Here is a 17,519-nt window from a genome sequence, read left to right as displayed (position 1 = left end):
GAAGGCAACAGGGTGGCTGGCAGAGGGCTGCTCAGAGCAGTGCACTCAGAGGTAAAACCTCCTGAGGAAGGAGCTTCTGCCAGAAACTAGGAGGAGGATCTGGATGGAGCCAGACCCTCTGGGCCTGAGTAACAGGCACATTGCTAGAATATGAGCCCCAGGAGTAGCCAGATTATCTGCCTTCCCTCTCCAGCCTATTGTGCCAATACTGGAGTTTGAACTCAGGGCCTGGGCATTATCCTTTAGTTTTTTCACTTAAGGCTGGTGCTCTGAGTCATACCTTCACTTATAGCTTTTTTTTTTTTTTTTTTTTTTTTTTTTTGCCAGTCCCTGGCTTGAGCTCAGGGCCTGAGCACTGTCCTTGGGTTATCTCCATTGAGCTCTACCACTTGAGTCACAGCACCACTTCCAGCTTTTTTCTGTGTATGTGGTACTGAAGAATCGAACCCTGGTCTTTGTGCATGCTAGGCAAGCATTCTACCACTAGGCCAAACTTCTGGTCCCTCACTTACAGCGTGTGTGTGTGTGTGTGTGTGTGTGTGTGTGTGTGTGTGTGTGTGTGTGTCTAATTAGAAATAAGGGTCCCATGGATTTTCCTGCTGAGCTGGCTTTGAACCACAAGCCTCCCGAGTAACTAGGATAGAGGCATGAGCCGCCAGTGGCTTTTAAAATATTCCATCCTTTTATCTTCAGTAGCTGGACCAGATATTGCACATCACAGGCTCTTAATTTGAAGTGACCAAAAAAATTGTTTTTAAATGGGTGAACCAGGTGCTGGTGATTCCCACTCAGGAGGTTGAGGTCTGAAGATCACAGTTCAAAGCCAGCCAAGTCAGGAAAATCCATGAAACACTTATCTCTAGTTAACCAACAAAAAGCCTGAAGTGGAGGTATGGCTTTAGTAGTAGAGTGCTAACCTTGACTACAGAAGCTCAGGGACAGTACCTAGGTCCTGAGTTCAAACACCAGGACCCACACAAAAATAAACAACAACAATGACAAAGAGTGACTTGCAGAATAAGTGCATGGGTCAGCAGATGGAAGTGCCCGTGAATAAATATGCTGGGGTAAATGGAGCAGCCTCGGGAGGCTGAGCTTGGGTGCTGCTGCTGCTATTGCTGAGATACTACACCTGATGCCCTGGGGACTCGTGAAGGAAGTCCTGCCAGCCCAGGTTCCAGAATGGGGCCAGGGCTGGTCACAGGCATGCCAGTCTCCATGCTCACTCTGTGTGTATTCTTGGCTTCCAGCCCGCTCCAAGAGCCTGGTGATGGGAGAGCAGAGCCGAAGTCCTGGGCGGCCACTGCAGCCCGGCCCTGTGCTGAAAGCAGGCTGGCTGAGGAAGCAGAGGAGCATCATGAAGAACTGGCAGCAGCGCTGGTTTGTGTTGCGAGGGGATCAGCTGTTCTACTACAAGGACAAAGATGAGAGCAAGCCCCAGGTGAGACTTGTATGTCCTATCCCCCTCAAGTGCCACTGGGTCCCATGGGTGTCACACAGGAGCTGCAGGGAGGGAACACTATGCCCAGGTTGGGTGAAGGCTCCAGATGCCTTCTCTTCAGGCCCCTCAAAATAAAATTTCATTCTTTTTTCTTAAATGCCTGGAAAAAAAAATCTGATATTCTTCAATAATCTCAGTTCTCCATTCACTCTTTACATGAACTTGGTATACCTTGCTAGGAAAAAGAAATCCCACAACCTCATTTTACTTTCAGTTTACTATTTTATGACTGCATACCACATGTGAACTCAGAATTCTACTTCATTCTCTAGTCCTCTGTCCCCTCACCCTACTCTCCCTTTTAGCTGGTGATCAGGTTTCTCTTTTCCCTGAGAAGCCATAACAACTAGAAAGAATTTATACTGGAACCATTTGCTCTGGAACCCACCCAACCCACTGTTCTATGTAAAGCTAATCCTTCCTGTTGAAATAGATAGCAGCAGACCAGTCCCTGGACTTGCCTTCAAGTGGTCTGGAAGCTTCTTTTATTTTCTTTGGGGAGGCCTGCTTCCATTGCTACCAAGACCAAGCTAGACTACTGAATGGCCAGACTCCTTGGAGACAGACAGGACACTAGAAGATCACTAAGGTATCACACATAGATGCCTTCTGGTCATTCATGGTCATGAATTTCCATCTGGTGTAGGGCCATCTGAAAGGGGTCAAAGGACTGATCCCCGCTGATACCCCCATAGAGCTTCAAAACCATCTTGTGGAGCTCTCCAGAAATTTCTGTACCACAGAATCACGCGGTATAGTGTCATTTTTAAAGGCACTAAATTTTGGGATAATTTGTTATATGACAATGGCAACAGAATACTCCACAACTCCTCATTCTATAATTCTTCACAGTAACTATTCCTGACAGAACTTACAAGATGACTAGTTCATTTCCCTACTATTTATGACTGGTTTCCCCCTCCAAAATAAAAACTTTATGAGGAAAAAAAAATTTTGTACTGTACTGGGACTTGAACTCAGATCCCTGAGCTCTGTGCAGCCCACTTGAGCCAACTCTACCTTTGGCTTTTTGCTGCTGTGTAATTGGAAATAGGAATCTCAGATTTGTCTGCCTAGGCTGGCTTAGAGCTCTGATCCTCAAGATCTCAGCCTCCCGAGTAGCTCGGATTACAGGCATGATTCATTCTTTGTTGGGTTTCTGTTGTTGTTGTTTTGTTTTGTTTTGGTGATACCACGTGAGTCACAATTCCACTTTGGCTTTTTGTTATGAGGGGATGAATGACTAACTGTAAATTAGAGTCTATTGGCCTTCTCTGCTGGAGCTGGTTTTGAACTGTAATCCTCAGGATTTCAGCCTCTGAGTAACTAGGATTATAGGCCTGAGCCACCAGCAAGCCTGAATTTCTAAGCCATATCTGCATTACAAACAAGAGGTGTTGCAGAGCTATACAAATATACTTAATGCCACTGAACTAAACTATATGTGGAAAGGATTGGTCTGGTAAACTTTACATTAGGGAGACTTTACAAAAATCAATATATATAATTAATTAATAATAAATGAAGCTGCATTAGGGAAAGCTTCACATAAGTAGCAACACCCATGAATAAGGAGTAGGACATAATTCTTAGAGGTAGAACTAAACAAATTAGAAACAAGATGAAAGTGACTTTGAGCAAGATTAGGAGAGCCTGATTTTATCCAGTCTCTTTGGTTTATACAAAAAGGAAAATAGCCCACAGAGATGTGAAGTAGAATTAACAGGAATCCTGGAGTCAGATCTGTGCTAGGCCCGGGTGGGGGTGGGGAGGCTGTTTGGAATATTTTTAACTTTAGGTCTTATTTGTAAAATGAGGTGATATTAAGTGTATCACAGGGATACACTAGAAATTAAATAATGTCACATATGCATAACAGAGGGGATATTGTAGCATGGAGGATAGTAAAATCATAGATCGTGTGCCCTCTACCCTACCTTTCTCTTTCTCCCACCCAGCTCTGCCCTTGAGCCCATTTCCCAAGCCAAGCACCAGGCCTCTGGTTCCTCACTGCTGCTCTGCTGGCCTCCTTAGCCATTTACCTCTGTCTTAGCTTTCTTATTAGTCATCAGTCACTCTGATGACCTTGATCAAAATTTCTAGGATGTCTGCCTTTCAAAACATTAGGTAACTGGGTGTGCGTAGCTCATGCCTGTACTCGTAGCTACTCAGAAGGCTGAGATCTGTGGATCATGAGACTCTTATCTCCACTTAAGCAGTAAAGACCCAGCAGTAGAGTTGTGCTTCAAGTGATAGAGTGCCAGGTTTGGAAGAAAAATCCAAAAGAGAGCATGAGGTCCTGAGTTCAAGCCTCAGTACTGGTACCCCAAAAAAATTAAGGAAAAAAACTATGTTTCCTGTGGACAGCCTCTGCTTGGTCCAGCCTGCCCCACTGCTTTTCGGGAGTCCAGAATTGTGATGCTGGATGAGGCTGAGTGGTGCTAAAGCAGCCCTGAGATTCACCACCCAGCCCAGCTCAGGGTGCCTCCAGAGCAGAAGGTGGAGTTGTAAAAGGGGCCAGCCTCTCTTAACACATGCCAGCAGCTGTCCAAGGCTCTTTCTTGTGCTCTCTCCAGACACAAATGACACTCACAAAACCTCATGGGATTCATCCTAACTTCCCCACCCCAACAAAGCCTGGTTCCTGTATTGGCTTCCCTTACATAGGTTACTTTACAATTTGATCCTTGAATGGCTTGTCCGATAATGCACACATTTCCTACTAGATTACCTGAACAGCATGTGATCAACAAATTCTAAATCTCTGGTTCCTGGAAGAATATACCCTGTTCACAATTCCCAGTGCCCAAGTGCCAGCACCTCCCTTGTCAGATATCAAGAAGGGAACTTCTGTCTGGTCACTTGTGATGCAACCAGAGCTCTGAAGTTCCCTTATCTCTGTCCCCTTAGGAGGCAGGAGGGTCAGTAGCATGCATGTAGAGAGTATAGAGTGGCAGAGTGGTTTTTTGTTTTTTGGGTTTTTTGTTTTTGCCAGTCCTAGGAGCTTGAACTCAGGGCCTGGGCATTCTTCTTGGGCTTTCTCAAGGCTAGAGCTCTACCACTCGAGCCACAGCACCACTTCCTGCTTTTTCTATGTATGTGGTACTGAGGAATCAAACCCAGGTCTTCGTGCATGCTAGGCAAGAACTCTACCACTAGGCCAAACTCCTAGCCCCAGAGTGGCAGAACCTAAAAGCTGCCTTCCTCCCTCTGCTTCTCCTTGACCTGTCCCTAACAGCTCACAAACGAAGGAGTCCAGAATTCATCCAGCTCCTGTCAAAATGTTTCCTCAAGTCATGAAAACTCTCCTGCCCCCCATGCCTTGTGCAGCAGCTCTGTGTGTGTGTGTGTGTGTGTGTGTGTGTGTGTGTGTGTGTGTGTGTGTGTGTATGAATTTCTTGGCTTTGAATAGAAATGAAAACAAATAAAATTGGATTGTCAAACTTCTAAAATGTAAGGCAGGAAAAGAAAACTGTAATGAATTAAATCTGATCAACATGGGTCAGGAGTTTGGCCTAGTGGTAGAATGGTGCCTAGCTTGCACAATGACCTCGGTTGGATTTCTTAGTACCACATACATAGAAAAAGCCAGAAGTGGTGCTGTGGCTCAAGTGGAAGAGGGTTAGCTTTGAGGGAAAAGTCCAAGGTCAGTGCTCAGGCCCTGAGTTCAAGCCCCAAGAGTGGCAAAAAAAAATCTGATCAACTCAATAAAATGAGGGAAAACAAATAGAGAGAATGACACACACACACACACACACACACACACACACACACACACAAAACAGAAAGAAGGGAAAATAGAAAATGAGCAATAAGTTGGACATCAGTAATCCTATCTACTCAGGAGGCTGCCAGCCTGCTCAGGAAAGTCTGTGAGACACATCTCTAGTTAACTACCAGAAACCCAGACATGGAGCTTTAAGTGGTAGAGGGTTGGAAAAAGCTAAGGGAGAACATGAAGTCCTGAATTCAAAGCCCAGAATACTCTCTCTCTCTCTGTCTCACACACACACACACACACACACACACACACACACACGAAAGTAAGAGCCGATCACATTTCAGCTGTCATAATAAACATGACCACATTAATATCCCTCTTAGAAAGTAGGAGATTGAGTCAAAAAAAGAAAGAAAGAAAACAACCACCAACAAAAATTTGAAAAGTTAATAGACGAGCAAGTATGAGTGGAACGACTAAGCAACGGCAGCTGATAAAGTTGGGTGCAGGGTGGCAGTGCCTAGAGGAGGATGTAATTGCACAGCTCCCTAGTACAGAGAGCAACCAACTGCAGAAGAGAGACTGGCCTTCAAAACCGGGCGCAGTGGCTCATGCCTGTAATTCTAGCTACTCAGGAGGCTGAGATCTGAAGATCGTGGTTCAAAGCCAGCCCGGGCACTACAAACCATAAGACTCTTATCTCCAATTAACCATTAGAAAGCTGGAAGTGACACTGTGGCTCAAGGGGTAGGGTGGTAGCCTTGAGCAGAAGAGCTCAGGGCCAGAGTTCAAGCCCCATGACTGACAAAAAAAAAATGCACAGGAAGAGTGATTCTCTTTCCCTTGCTCACACATGCTCTTTTTCTCTCCCTTTTCATCTCTCCTCTCTATCTTGGTCTCTATCTATCTATCTATCTATCTATCTATCTATCTATCTATCTATCTATCTATCTTTCTGTGTGTTGTTTCTGTGCTTTATTTTGTTTCCAATATGCTAGGCAAGCTTCTACCCCTGAGCTACACTCATCCCTCTATTCCACCACTCCCTCAAAGCATGTACCTTCCTTCCAAAAAAGAAAAAAAAGTGAATTATAACCTGGCCCCTGTGACTCACACCTGTAATCCTGAGATTACACTGAGATCTGAGGACCATGGTGTGAAGCCAACCTGGATAGGAAAGTCTATGATACTCTTGTCTCCAGTTAACCACTAAAAAGCTAGAAATAGAGCCATGGCTCAAGTAGTAGAGCATCAGCCTTGAGTGAAAAAGCTAAGAGACATGCCCAGGCTCTGAGTTCAAGTCCCAGTACACACACACACACACACACACACACACACACACACACACACACACACACAGATGATCATTGACAGTATTGCAAAAGGAAAAGAGACAGCAACTAATATCCAAATGATATTCAGGTAGTGTGTATGTGTGTGTGTGCTGGAGTGTGTGTATATGTGCGTGTGTGTGTGTGTGTGTGTGTGAGTAATCAAACACACACTTCACATGCAAGCTGCCAGTTTAGACAACAAATTTCTTTTTCTTCAAATCATATTGGCTGTTCATGAAAAAAGCACTGAAGTGATGTTTTGGAAACTGTAAACACACCTAGTATAGAAGAAGAAAAGGGAGGGAGGAGGGAGCCAGCTTTCCACATGCTGCATAGAAGGGAGGAGCCTGTGAACCATTTGGCTGGCCTCAGCCTGCTGGGTTCCCAGCCAACCCTGGGGAGTGGAGTGCACAGAAGCTTCCTGGCTTGCAAAGCCAAACTGCCCAGAGGCCCGGGAAATGGCAGGACCAGACAACTCTGGATGTAAGGGCCAAAGAGGAGCAAGAGCCCAGCTGAAAGTCAGGTTTTTTGTTTCTTTTCTCTTTTTTTTTTTTGTCAGTTGTGGGGCTTGAACTCTGGGCATTGTCCCTGAGCTCTTGAGCTCAGGGCTACCCGCCTTACCCCTTGAGCCATAGCACCACTTCTGGTTTTCTGGTAGTTAATTGGAGATAAGAGTCTCACAGACTTTAGTGCCGGGGCTGACTTTGAATCCTCAGCCTCCTGAGTAGCTAGGATTATAGGCATGAGCCTGTGCGTGGGGCTTGAAAGTCAGTTTTTAAAAAACAGTGAGAGCTGGGCACAGTGGCTCTGTCTGTAATCCTAACTCGCTGAGATCTGAGGATCAAAGTTCAAAGTCAGCCTGGGCAGGAAAATCTGTGAGACTCATCAACACGTAACTACCAAAAATCTAGAAGTGAACGATAGTTTAAGTGGTAGAGTGTTAGCTTGAGCAAAAATCTCAAGGACAGTGCCCAGGCCCAGGCCCTGAGTTCAAGACCCAAGACTAGCATTCACTCACGTGCTACACACACACACACACACACACACACACACACAACTATCTTAAATATCCTCAGAGGGAACCTGTAAATGCAGAGCAGAAAAAAACAAACTGCTCCCTAGAAGTCAGAAATGAAATTTCAGAAATGAAAAATCTAAAAGAAGAATTGGACTCTTGAACCTCCAGGAAGAAGAGAGGGGGGAAAAAAAGTGGAAAAGAAAAACAAGAGAGCCAGTCTAATATCTGCATAGAAGAATTCTAGAAAGGGAGATGAGAGAAAGGATGAGAAAGGAGACCTTGGAGAAATACTGCACATAAACTTCACAGGGTAGGAACATAAAGAGAGTGATAGCACTAAAATTACCAGGGAGGTAGAGGAAGCCAAGTTGGGGGGGTGAGTGGGCGGGAGGAGGGAAGAGGCCCAGGAAGCAAGCTCCCCTATGCGGAGGTTTCCAGCCATATCCAAAGCTTTCAATCAAGAAGCAATAACATGGGCTGGGAGCATGGCCTAGTGGTAGAGTGCTTGCCTAACATGCATGAAGCTCTGGATTTGATTCCTGGGTACCACATACACAGAAAAAAAACTAGAAGTGGTGCCATGGCTCAAGTTGTAGAGCACTAGTCTTGAGAAAGCCCAAGGACAGTGGTCAGGCCGTGAGTTCAAGCCCCAGGACGCAGCTTTGTAGAGAACTCTGAGATTCCATTAATTATGTATGAGTATATCTTTAACTTAGACAAAGGAAATAAAAGTAATTGTATGGTGTAGTGACTCATGCCTGCAATACTGGCTACTCAGGAGGCTGAGATCTGAGGTTGTTTGAAACCAGCTCAGACAAATCTGAGACTCGTATTTCTAATTAACTAACAAAATGGCAGAAGTGGAATGGAGATGTGATTCAACGGGCAGAGTGCCAGCCTTGAACAAAAATAGTTAAGCAAGAGTATGAGGCCCTGAGTTGAAGCCCCAGTACTGGCACAAAAAAAGAAGGAAGGAACAAAAGAAGGGAGGGGGGCAGAGGGGAGGAAGGAAGAGGAGGGAAAGAGAAAAAGGAAGGAAGGAAGACAAGAAGGGAGGGAGGAAGGGAGGAGAAAGAAAAAAAGGAAAGAAGAAAGGAGAAATGAGAACAGGCACTGGTGGCTCACGCCTGTAATCCTAGCTCAGGAGGCTGAGATCTAAGGATCACAGTTCAAAGCCAACCCAGGCAAGAAAGTCTGTGAACCTCTTATCTCCAGTTAACCTCTAGAAAACCAGAAATGGAGCTGTGGCTCAAAGTGGTAGAGCGCTAACCTTGAGCTGAAGAGCTCAGGGATTGTGCCAAGGCCCAAGTTCATTCCCCATGACTGACCAAAAAAAAAAAAAAAGAATTGAATTTATTTTTAGGGATTTTGAGGATACAAACAAGACTATTCAATCCCATGGGGAAGTTTAAGAGACAGTAGACACGGAAAGCAAACATGAGAAAAGTCAACTTGAACTTTATCTGTATTAATTTGTCACCAGGAGTATGGAATAGTGGTAGAGTGCTTGCCTAGCTTTCATGAAGACCTGAGTTCGATTCCTCAGTACCACATACACAGAAAAAGCTGTGGTGCCATGGCTCTAGGGAAGAGTGCTAGCCTTGAAAAAGCCCAAAGACAAGGCCAAGGCTTTGAGTTCAAGCACCAGGACTGGCAAGAAAAACAAAAAGAAAGATCTATATTAATTTATCACTGTGACACTGTGGATGCATTGAGGTACCTATTTTAAAATATTTTTGAAGTGTAAAAAAGAAGAGAAAAAAACAAGTCAGGAGAAATGGAACACAGCCCTAGTTAATCATTTCTTCGCCTTGGTAACTGTCCCACCGCTGCTGGGCCCTAGAAGGCCTGTGCATAAAATTATGGCCTTGGTCCTTCTCAGAGATGCGCTTAAGAGGAATCAAGGAGCTAGACACCAGTGGGCTCATGCTTGTAATTCTCACTACTTGGAGACCTGAGGATCCAAGTTCGAAGCCAGCCCAGGCAGAAAAGTCCAGAGGACTTTTATCTTCAGTTAACCAGCAGAAAGACAGAAATAGAGCTGTGACTCAAATGGTAGAGAACCAATCTTAAATGAAAAAGCTAAGGGACAAGCGCCCAGGTCCTGAGTTTAAGTCATTGTGCCAACATAATAAAGAAAGAAATAAAGAAGTCAAGATAAGAGGAAGCCTGTGGGACAGTGCATGTCTGGCAGCCCATGCTAGGGAAGTACCTAGAGTCCCTGAAATATAGGGGGTGAGCTCCTGTGGGCAGGAACACAAACTACAGTTGGGGACCAGAAGCCATAATTTTGCCAGATGTGGAGGGACTGGGGTGTCAATCTCAGTAGCGAGGTCTTTGTCCTATCAATACTCCTCAGCTGGAAGGGGAATTCATCCTGTAACAGTGCAGGCCGGGACTGGAGAAGGCAGGCAGGAGGCCAAACACCCTTTAGATGGAGTTGCTGTCCTCACATCAGAGGAAGCAAAGGAACAGGTGCAGGGTTTGGGAGCTTTGGAAGTGAGGTGCGGAGATTTTAGTGCGCGCGCGCGCGCGCGTGCGTGCGTGTGTGTGTGTGTGTGTGTGTGTGTGTGTGTGTGTGTGTGTGTGTGTACAGAGCCTGGGCACTGATCCTGAGATTCTTTTCCTCACAAATGATGAGCTACTACATGAACCACAGCTCCTCTTCTGGCTTTTTTTTGGAGGGGAGGGGTTCAGTGGAGATAAGAGTCTCCTGGACCGCCCAGACTGGCTTCAAAACACAATCCCTAGATCTCAGCCTCTAAAGTAGGTAGTATTATAGGTATGAACTACCACCACCCTACCCCAGTTAAAGATGGGGTTTGTAAGTGGAACCTACCATAATACAGCTGCCTGCTCTAGCAGAGACCATTTTAAAGCTACTTAAAGAACAGGCTGGGTTTTTATTGCTCTTTAGGCTATTTTTGCCCCCTTCTTCCTCTTCTTTTTTTCCCGGAGACTAGTGACAGGAGGCTCAGCAGTAAGAAGCACTTGATTGATTAAAAGTCTGATTTAATTTAGAGTAAAAGCTAAGGATTGGGAGGAGGAGGACAGAATGGATGGGAAAACAGATGGGCTCTTGGGAGTGAACATTAATACTGGACAATCAGAAATCAGAGATCTTTAAGGGGAACAAAAACAAAGCCTCTGGGGAAAAAGGAGAGGTCATAGAATCCAATGCAGGTCACAGGGAATGTTCCAGCAGGCAGCCAGGGCCCTTCCCCTCTCCATGACCATTACCTACCATTAAATTTACACATCCAAAACAAAATCCACACCTGTAATCCTAGCTACTCAGGAGGCTGAGATATGACAGTCAAAGTTCAAAGCTATCCTGAGCAGGAAAATGTGTGAGATTCTTATCTCCAATCAACCACCAAAAAGCCAGAAGTAGGGCTGTGTGGCTCAAGTGGTAGAGTACCAGCCTTGAGTGAAACACTAACAGTCTCCCCAACCCCCCAAATAAATCAGGTCCCTTCCTTCCTTCCTTCCTTCCTTCCTTCCTTCCTTCCTTCCTTCCTTCCTTCCTTCCTTCTTCCTTCATTTCTTTTTTTCCTTCTGGTCATAGGGGCTTGAATTCTGGGCTTGGGTGCTGTCCTTGAGCTCTTCAGCTCAAGGCTACCTCCCTACCCTTGAGCCACAGCTCTACTTCCTGTTTCCTAGTGGTTAATTGGAGATAAAAGTCTCATAGACTTTAGTGCCTTGGCTAGCTTTCAACTGCAGTCCTTAGATCTCAGCCTCCTAAGTAGCTAGAAATAAATCAGTTTCTATCAAATGCCTGAGAATTGGACTCCTGCAGGTACAATATAAGCTTGTTATGGTCAGGATGCTGTTTTATTTATACCGGTGTCTCAGTGTCCACAGAGTACCTGCACATAGGAGTAGCTCAATAGATGCATCATACATCTGAATAAACATTCACAATTGAGCCTCACAGCAATCCTACAGAGGGCAGACAGATTACTTCCCATTGCACAGGTGGGAGAAAAGAAGGGAGGAGCTCAGAAGCTATAATCGGAAGAATTTGAATGTGGGAATCAGAGCACTGGCTTCAAGTCTCACAGTTCCAGATCACTGAAGCCGCTCCTGCTCCTGCTTCTGCTTTTGTTGTAATGTCTGGGAGCTTTCGATGTAGGAAGCATTGAACACATGGAAGTTGTGGCTGTGGTGTTGTCTGCGCAGCCCAGACACTCAAAGAGAAGATTTGTGTAATCTTCACAAAGGTTGCAGAATTAAAAAGCCTCCAAGAAGCAGTAGAAGGCTTCCAAGGTGGAATATAAGAAGCAGATGCAAAGCCAAACACTGGTAGCTCGGGCCCATACTCGTAGCTACTCAGGAGGCTGAGATCCAGAATCAAGGTTTGAAGCCAACTTGAGTAGAAAGATCCACAAGAGGCTGGGAGTTTGGCCTAATGGTTAAAGTGCTTGCCTAGCATGCACGAAGACCCGGGTTCGATTCCTCGGTACCACATACATAGAAAAAAGCTGGAAGTGGTGCTGAGGCTCAAGTGGTAGAGCTCTAGCCTTGAGAAAGTCCAAGGACAGTGCTCAGGCCCTGAGCTCAAGCCCAGGACTGGCCAAAAAAAAAAAAAAAAGATCCACAAGACTCCATCTTCAGAATAGCCAACAAGCCAACCTGAAGGCTCAAGTGGTATAACACCAACTGGGAAAGTATGAGGCCTTGAGTTCAAAATCTTGTACTTACCAAAAATTTAATTAATTAATTCACAGTAATTGAAATAAGTCAAGTATATGGCCATACCTGAGGCCCCAGAGCTGAGGCAGGAAGATTAAACCTAACGCTGGCCTGAGCCACCATGCTGATTTGTATTTTGTGCAGTCTAGAACCCTGGTTCACGCTGGTCCTGATTCAGGTCCGTGGAGACACAGCTGATGTTAGGCCAGAACTTGAGGCCTTGGGTCCTTGTAGCTGGTGGCTCCATGGATTATCTTTTGTCTTGGTGAACTTGCTCATTGCTCCTGAAAAGCCCAAAAAGCCTGTTTCCCTCCCTCTTTCCTCCTCACCTTCTGCATCTCTGTCTACACTATAGATGGGCAAGCCAGGAATTAACTTCCTCAGCACCACCACAGACCTAGCATAGCAATTTTCATTCCATGTGGCTCAGCTCAGCAGGAGCAAAAGGAAAGCCTGAAGGAAGGCAGCCAGCATCACTCTGCCTCCCCTGAGGCATTGGCTGCTGCTGTTATGCCCTTGCAGCAAGTTAGCCCTCACCTAGGGTCACCTGGGGGCTGATAGTGACATTCCATTGGAATTTCGGACAGTGACAGCACTAGATAGCTCTTTCTAAAATGCTTTTGGGGAAAAATTGTAAAGGCTTCTCCTGTGAAAAATTAGTTATTGAAACATGATAAGAGAAAGAAAAGCTGCAGTTATTAAGGTACAAATATGAGTGTTTATACCTTTTTTAAAAAAAGAATGCCTCATATTTTTGCAGCCTTAGGAGAACTATAACTCATCTTCTAGCAGATCAAAATGTGAATTCTATTCAGAACTAACTATAAGCCAAATAAACACCCTTAAAAAGAATTTTTTTCTTAATGTAGCTGAGTGCTGGATGCCTATAATCCAGGAAGGAAGTCTGTGAGACTTATCTTTAGTTATATGCCAAAAAGCTGGAAATGAAGCTGGGCTCAAGTGGTAGAGAACTAGTGTTGAGTGTCCAAGACTGTTAGTTAAAACCCCAGTAGTATTAGCACACACACATGCACACACACACACAACCCCAACAACAGCAAAAAGATATGAAATGGGAATTCTACTCAAAGAAATAGTTTTAAATCAAACAGAAATTTATTTACTAATTTTTTTTCTACACGTAGAATGTCAAGGGGGAGAAACATAATTAATAAAAATGCTTTTTATTGTCTTCAATGGCAGGAATAGAAGCAGAGCATAGGAACAATTATGACTAATAACATTACATGACACTATTCTTTTCTGCATGTAAGGAGGGGTACTGGGGTTTGAACTTAGGGCCTCATGCTCTCTTTAGGTTTTTGCCTCAAGGCTGGAGCTCTACCCCATGAACCAGACCTCTACGTCCTGTTTTCTAGCTGATTAACTGAAGATCAGAGTCTCAAAGATCTTCCTGGCTGGGCTGGCTTCAAACTTTGATCCTCAGATCTCAGCCTCCTGAGTAGCTGGGATTATAGGTATAAGTTGCCAGTACCTGGCTACATGGCAATATTTTAACATTCTTCTAGTGAATGGAAATCAAATCACTAAGTGGCCTAATGTCAAAATGGAGCATCACCTAAACAAGACTTCCTCATCTCCTCTGTGTTCTGGTCATCTGAGTGTGCGTAATGAGCTGCTCTCAGGCCCGCTGCCTCGGGGAAGGTCAGCCATAGATCTCCCATCTCTCACTGCTTCGGGGAAGGTCAGCCATAGATCTCCCATCTCTCACTGCTTCAGGGAAGGTCAGCCATAGATCTCCCATCTCTCCACTGAGAGCAGACCAGACCTTTGGCTTTCAGTGACATGCAGTGAATTTCCAGTAATAGCTGGAAGATTGATTAGCAGATTCCAAGTTTAGTCAATTACTAGGCAGGGACCAACAACAACAAAAAGATGAATTGAATAACATTCATTCAGCAGGGGAAATGTGTGGCTCGTGGTGTGGAGGAAGATTGTTTCCTTTTCCTTCCAGCGTGGGCATCTTGTTCACTGACACAGTGGCAGCAGGCCGAGCTTCTCCTAACCATGTGACTCAGGGACTCTGGGTGGGCTGCTATGGTCAGTGTTTCTCCTCTGCCGCCAAGGACGATGGGAGTTTCTTGAATGACCTGCAGTTTTTGCTAAAAAAAAAAAGGGGGGGGTGAGGGAGGGTGTGCCTTCCCCAGCAAAATGCCACAGGTGCCCTAGCCAGCAGGTGACCTGGCACATAGGCCTGGCACAGACAAGTAGGGAGGACCAGGAAGACCAGTACAAAACAGCCTACCATGGTTGTTGTTGTTGTTGGTGGTGGTGGTGTGTGTGTGTCTGTGAGTGCCACTTCTGGGGCTGAACTCAAGGCCTGGCTGCTCAAGTTGGCCTTTTTTGCTTAAGGTTGGTGCTCTACTACTTGAGCCACACCTCCACTTACACCTTTTCACTGATTCTTTGGAGATAAGAGTCTCAGAGACTTTCCTGCCCAGCCTGGTTTGAAACTTTGAGATCTCAGCCCCCTGAATAGTAGGATTGTAGGTGTGAGCCTCCAGTGCCTCGCTAGTTGTGCGTGCGTGTGTGTGTGTGTGTGTGTGTGGTCGGGTGAGCAGTTCAAGAAAACGTTAATATTTATTTTCCTAAAATAACATCAAATTTGTTCAAACAAACTGCCAAATGTCCTCCAATCTCCTGCGGCTCAGCCTAAGGGAAGTTTACCATCCACAGGAGCAACATCCGCCTGTGGTGAGGTGAGGCCTCCGGGTTTGACCCCAGAAGGAGGGGGAAGCTGAAAGCACGGGCAGGCTTGGTAGGGATGCAGTCCTCCTGTCCAGCCCCACGAGCCAGAGAGACATCATGTGACCCATGGTCAATAACCCCTGAAGCAGAGCAGCATCCCACCCCAGCCCTACCTCACAATTTATCCACATGGACCCTTTACCTCCCCTGCCTTCTTCCTCAGCAAGACCAACACTGAAGGCTATAAGAAATCCTCAGTTGGGCACCTGTAATCCTAGCTACTGAGGAGGCCAAGATCAGAGGATCGAGGTTCAGAGGCGGTCCAGGTAGACAAATCTGAGAGACTAATCTCCAATTAAGCATCAAAAAGCTATAAGAAAAGCTGTGGTTCAAGTGGTAGAGCACCAGCCTTGAGCACAAAAACTCAGAGACAGCACTCAGGCCATGAGTGAAAGAGATAGACAGACAGACAGACACAAAACGAAGGGAGGGAGGGGAAGAGAGAAGGAAGAAATAGAAGGAAAATAGAGGGAAGGAAAGAAAGGAAGAAGGGAAGGGAGGAAGGGAGGGAGATAGGGAAGGAAGAAGAAAAGGGAAGGAGGGAGGGAAGAGGAGGAACTAGTCAGGAGATTGTCTTTGCTGTATAAGGAGAGCATGGCTTACAAGAATTCATTCATTTGTCTTCAACCTTTACCTGGTATGCCTTTTAGAAGGCCCAGGCTCCTGGTTCCAGGCCTGTGTGATAAGGCATGAAAGGTCCCTCCCATCTGGCAGAGACCTTCCTGATTTGTATTATTTATGTAGAGCTCAGAGACATTCGGTTCCTGGTCGAGTGTCAGCTGGCTGAAGCTTTGTAAGATGGATCTGAGTCCTCCATCAGACTCAGCAGATAAGGAAACGGAGCAGTTGCTTTTTAAAATGAGCCTGCAACTTTCCAAGATGCTGAGTTTGGAGGGTCTTATCTCAGGGCAGTGCCTTTCAGAAGTTCTTTCTTCAGGCAGTCTCTTGACTGTCTTCTACCTTATCAGGTGAAAAATGAAGGCTTCCTGGAGAACTGTATCCTGTGGGGCTAGAGGCAGAGCTGAAGTCAGATGGCAAAGCCCTCAGAATGACCATCTGACAGACCACAAACCCACTCAGCAATGGCAGCCAATGCTTATAATCCTAGCTACTCAGGAAGCTGAGATCTGAAAAACACGGTCTGAAGTCAGACTAGGCAGGCAAACCTGAGAAACACCTATCACCATCATCATCATCATCATCATTTTGTTTTCCTGGTGCTTGAACTCAGTACTTGAGGCTATTAGTCTTTTCACTCTGCCACTTGAGCCACACCTCCACTTAAAACTTTCTGGTGGTTAAAAGGAGAAAAGAGTCTCACAGGTTTTCCTATCTGAGCTGTCTTCAAATCTTACCCTCAGGTCTTCTGAGTAGTTAAGCTAAGGACTGTGAGCCATCAGTGCCAGCTAAGCCTGGGATTCTTATCTCCACTTAACCAGAATAAAAAAGCCAGAAGTGAAGACATGGCTCCACTGGTAGAGCATTAGCCTTGAGTGAAAAAGGCAAGGGAGGGAGAGCATGGGGCTCTGAGTTCAAGTCCCAATACACACACACACACATACACACACACACACACACACATACACACACACATACACTCACACTGCAGTGGCGTCTAAATTGAAAGTTCATCTTGAGTTTGAGTAAGTTCTAGTTTTAACAAGACATCTGACTAGCCTTGTGCAAGTGCAATTCTTCAATGCTATTGCTATGGCCAACCTCAACCCCTGGTTGAGGCTTCTGGGCCATCTGGGGCCCTGGGAGATGGCCCCATTACCCATCCTGGTGTGCAAAATAGACATGGTGTCTCCCACTGGGCAGAGCCACCCTGCAAGCCAGTGCCTGTGCAGACCCTTATCAGCGGTCTTGGGGAATAATTGCCAATGGACGTGGGTTCGAGGAAGCCCGCCACACTGAATGCTTGTGGGAGGAGGAGGGAGAGGAAGCAGGTCAGCTTGGGAGTGATGGTTGGACATCTCAGGCAGGCCTGGCCCTGACACATGGTGGGGTACCACCAATGGAGGGGGGAGAGAGCTCAGGCCACCACCACTCCACAGATGAGCTGACTGTCTCTTTTTTTGTTTTTGCTTTTGCTTTTCACTCTCATGTTGTTTAAATGTTCATATTTGGATGCAAACATTATAGAGGAGAACAAAAAAGTATCCTTACCACTCTCCAAAGTGTAAGGTTTCTGAGTCATTCCTCCTTACAGTAGATCCCCCCCAGATGTAAGGGCCCTGAACTACTTATAATACCGAGGAATTGAACCCGGGTCTTCATGCATGCTAGGCAAGCACTCCTGGCCCCAAGCCCTGTGTTTTAACCTTGCCACATGGGGTAATAGGTTCCAATATAAGAATTCTAGGTAGTTGATAATTCAGACTTCAGCACATGTTTATTGAGCTACTCATTTCTTGTTTTTACCCATCTTTCCATTGGGTCATCTTTTTTGTCTTTGTATTTCTTTGTGGGTGGGAGGGA

The 17,519-nt window shown here is 45.6% G+C and overlaps 1 protein-coding gene across 1 annotated transcript in view; it reads left to right on the top strand.

Annotated features, from left to right (window-relative positions):
• Positions 1 to 1,258: 1,258 nt before the first annotated feature.
• Positions 1,259 to 17,519, top strand: part of Arhgap22 (Rho GTPase activating protein 22) — an 84,247-nt gene continuing 67,986 nt past the window's right edge. Inside the window, exon 1 of the mRNA XM_090346758.1 lies at positions 1,259 to 1,441. Coding sequence (XP_090202884.1) covers positions 1,271 to 1,441 — 171 coding nt within the window. The 5' untranslated portion in view covers positions 1,259 to 1,270. The remainder of the gene's footprint in view (positions 1,442 to 17,519) is intronic.

This window comes from Megascapheus bottae, chromosome 15, assembly GCF_031878675.1.
Source record: "Megascapheus bottae isolate mThoBot1 chromosome 15, mThoBot2.hap1, whole genome shotgun sequence".
NCBI classification, from domain to species: domain Eukaryota; kingdom Metazoa; phylum Chordata; class Mammalia; order Rodentia; family Geomyidae; genus Megascapheus; species Megascapheus bottae.
This window is presented reverse-complemented; position numbering and strand designations above follow the sequence as displayed.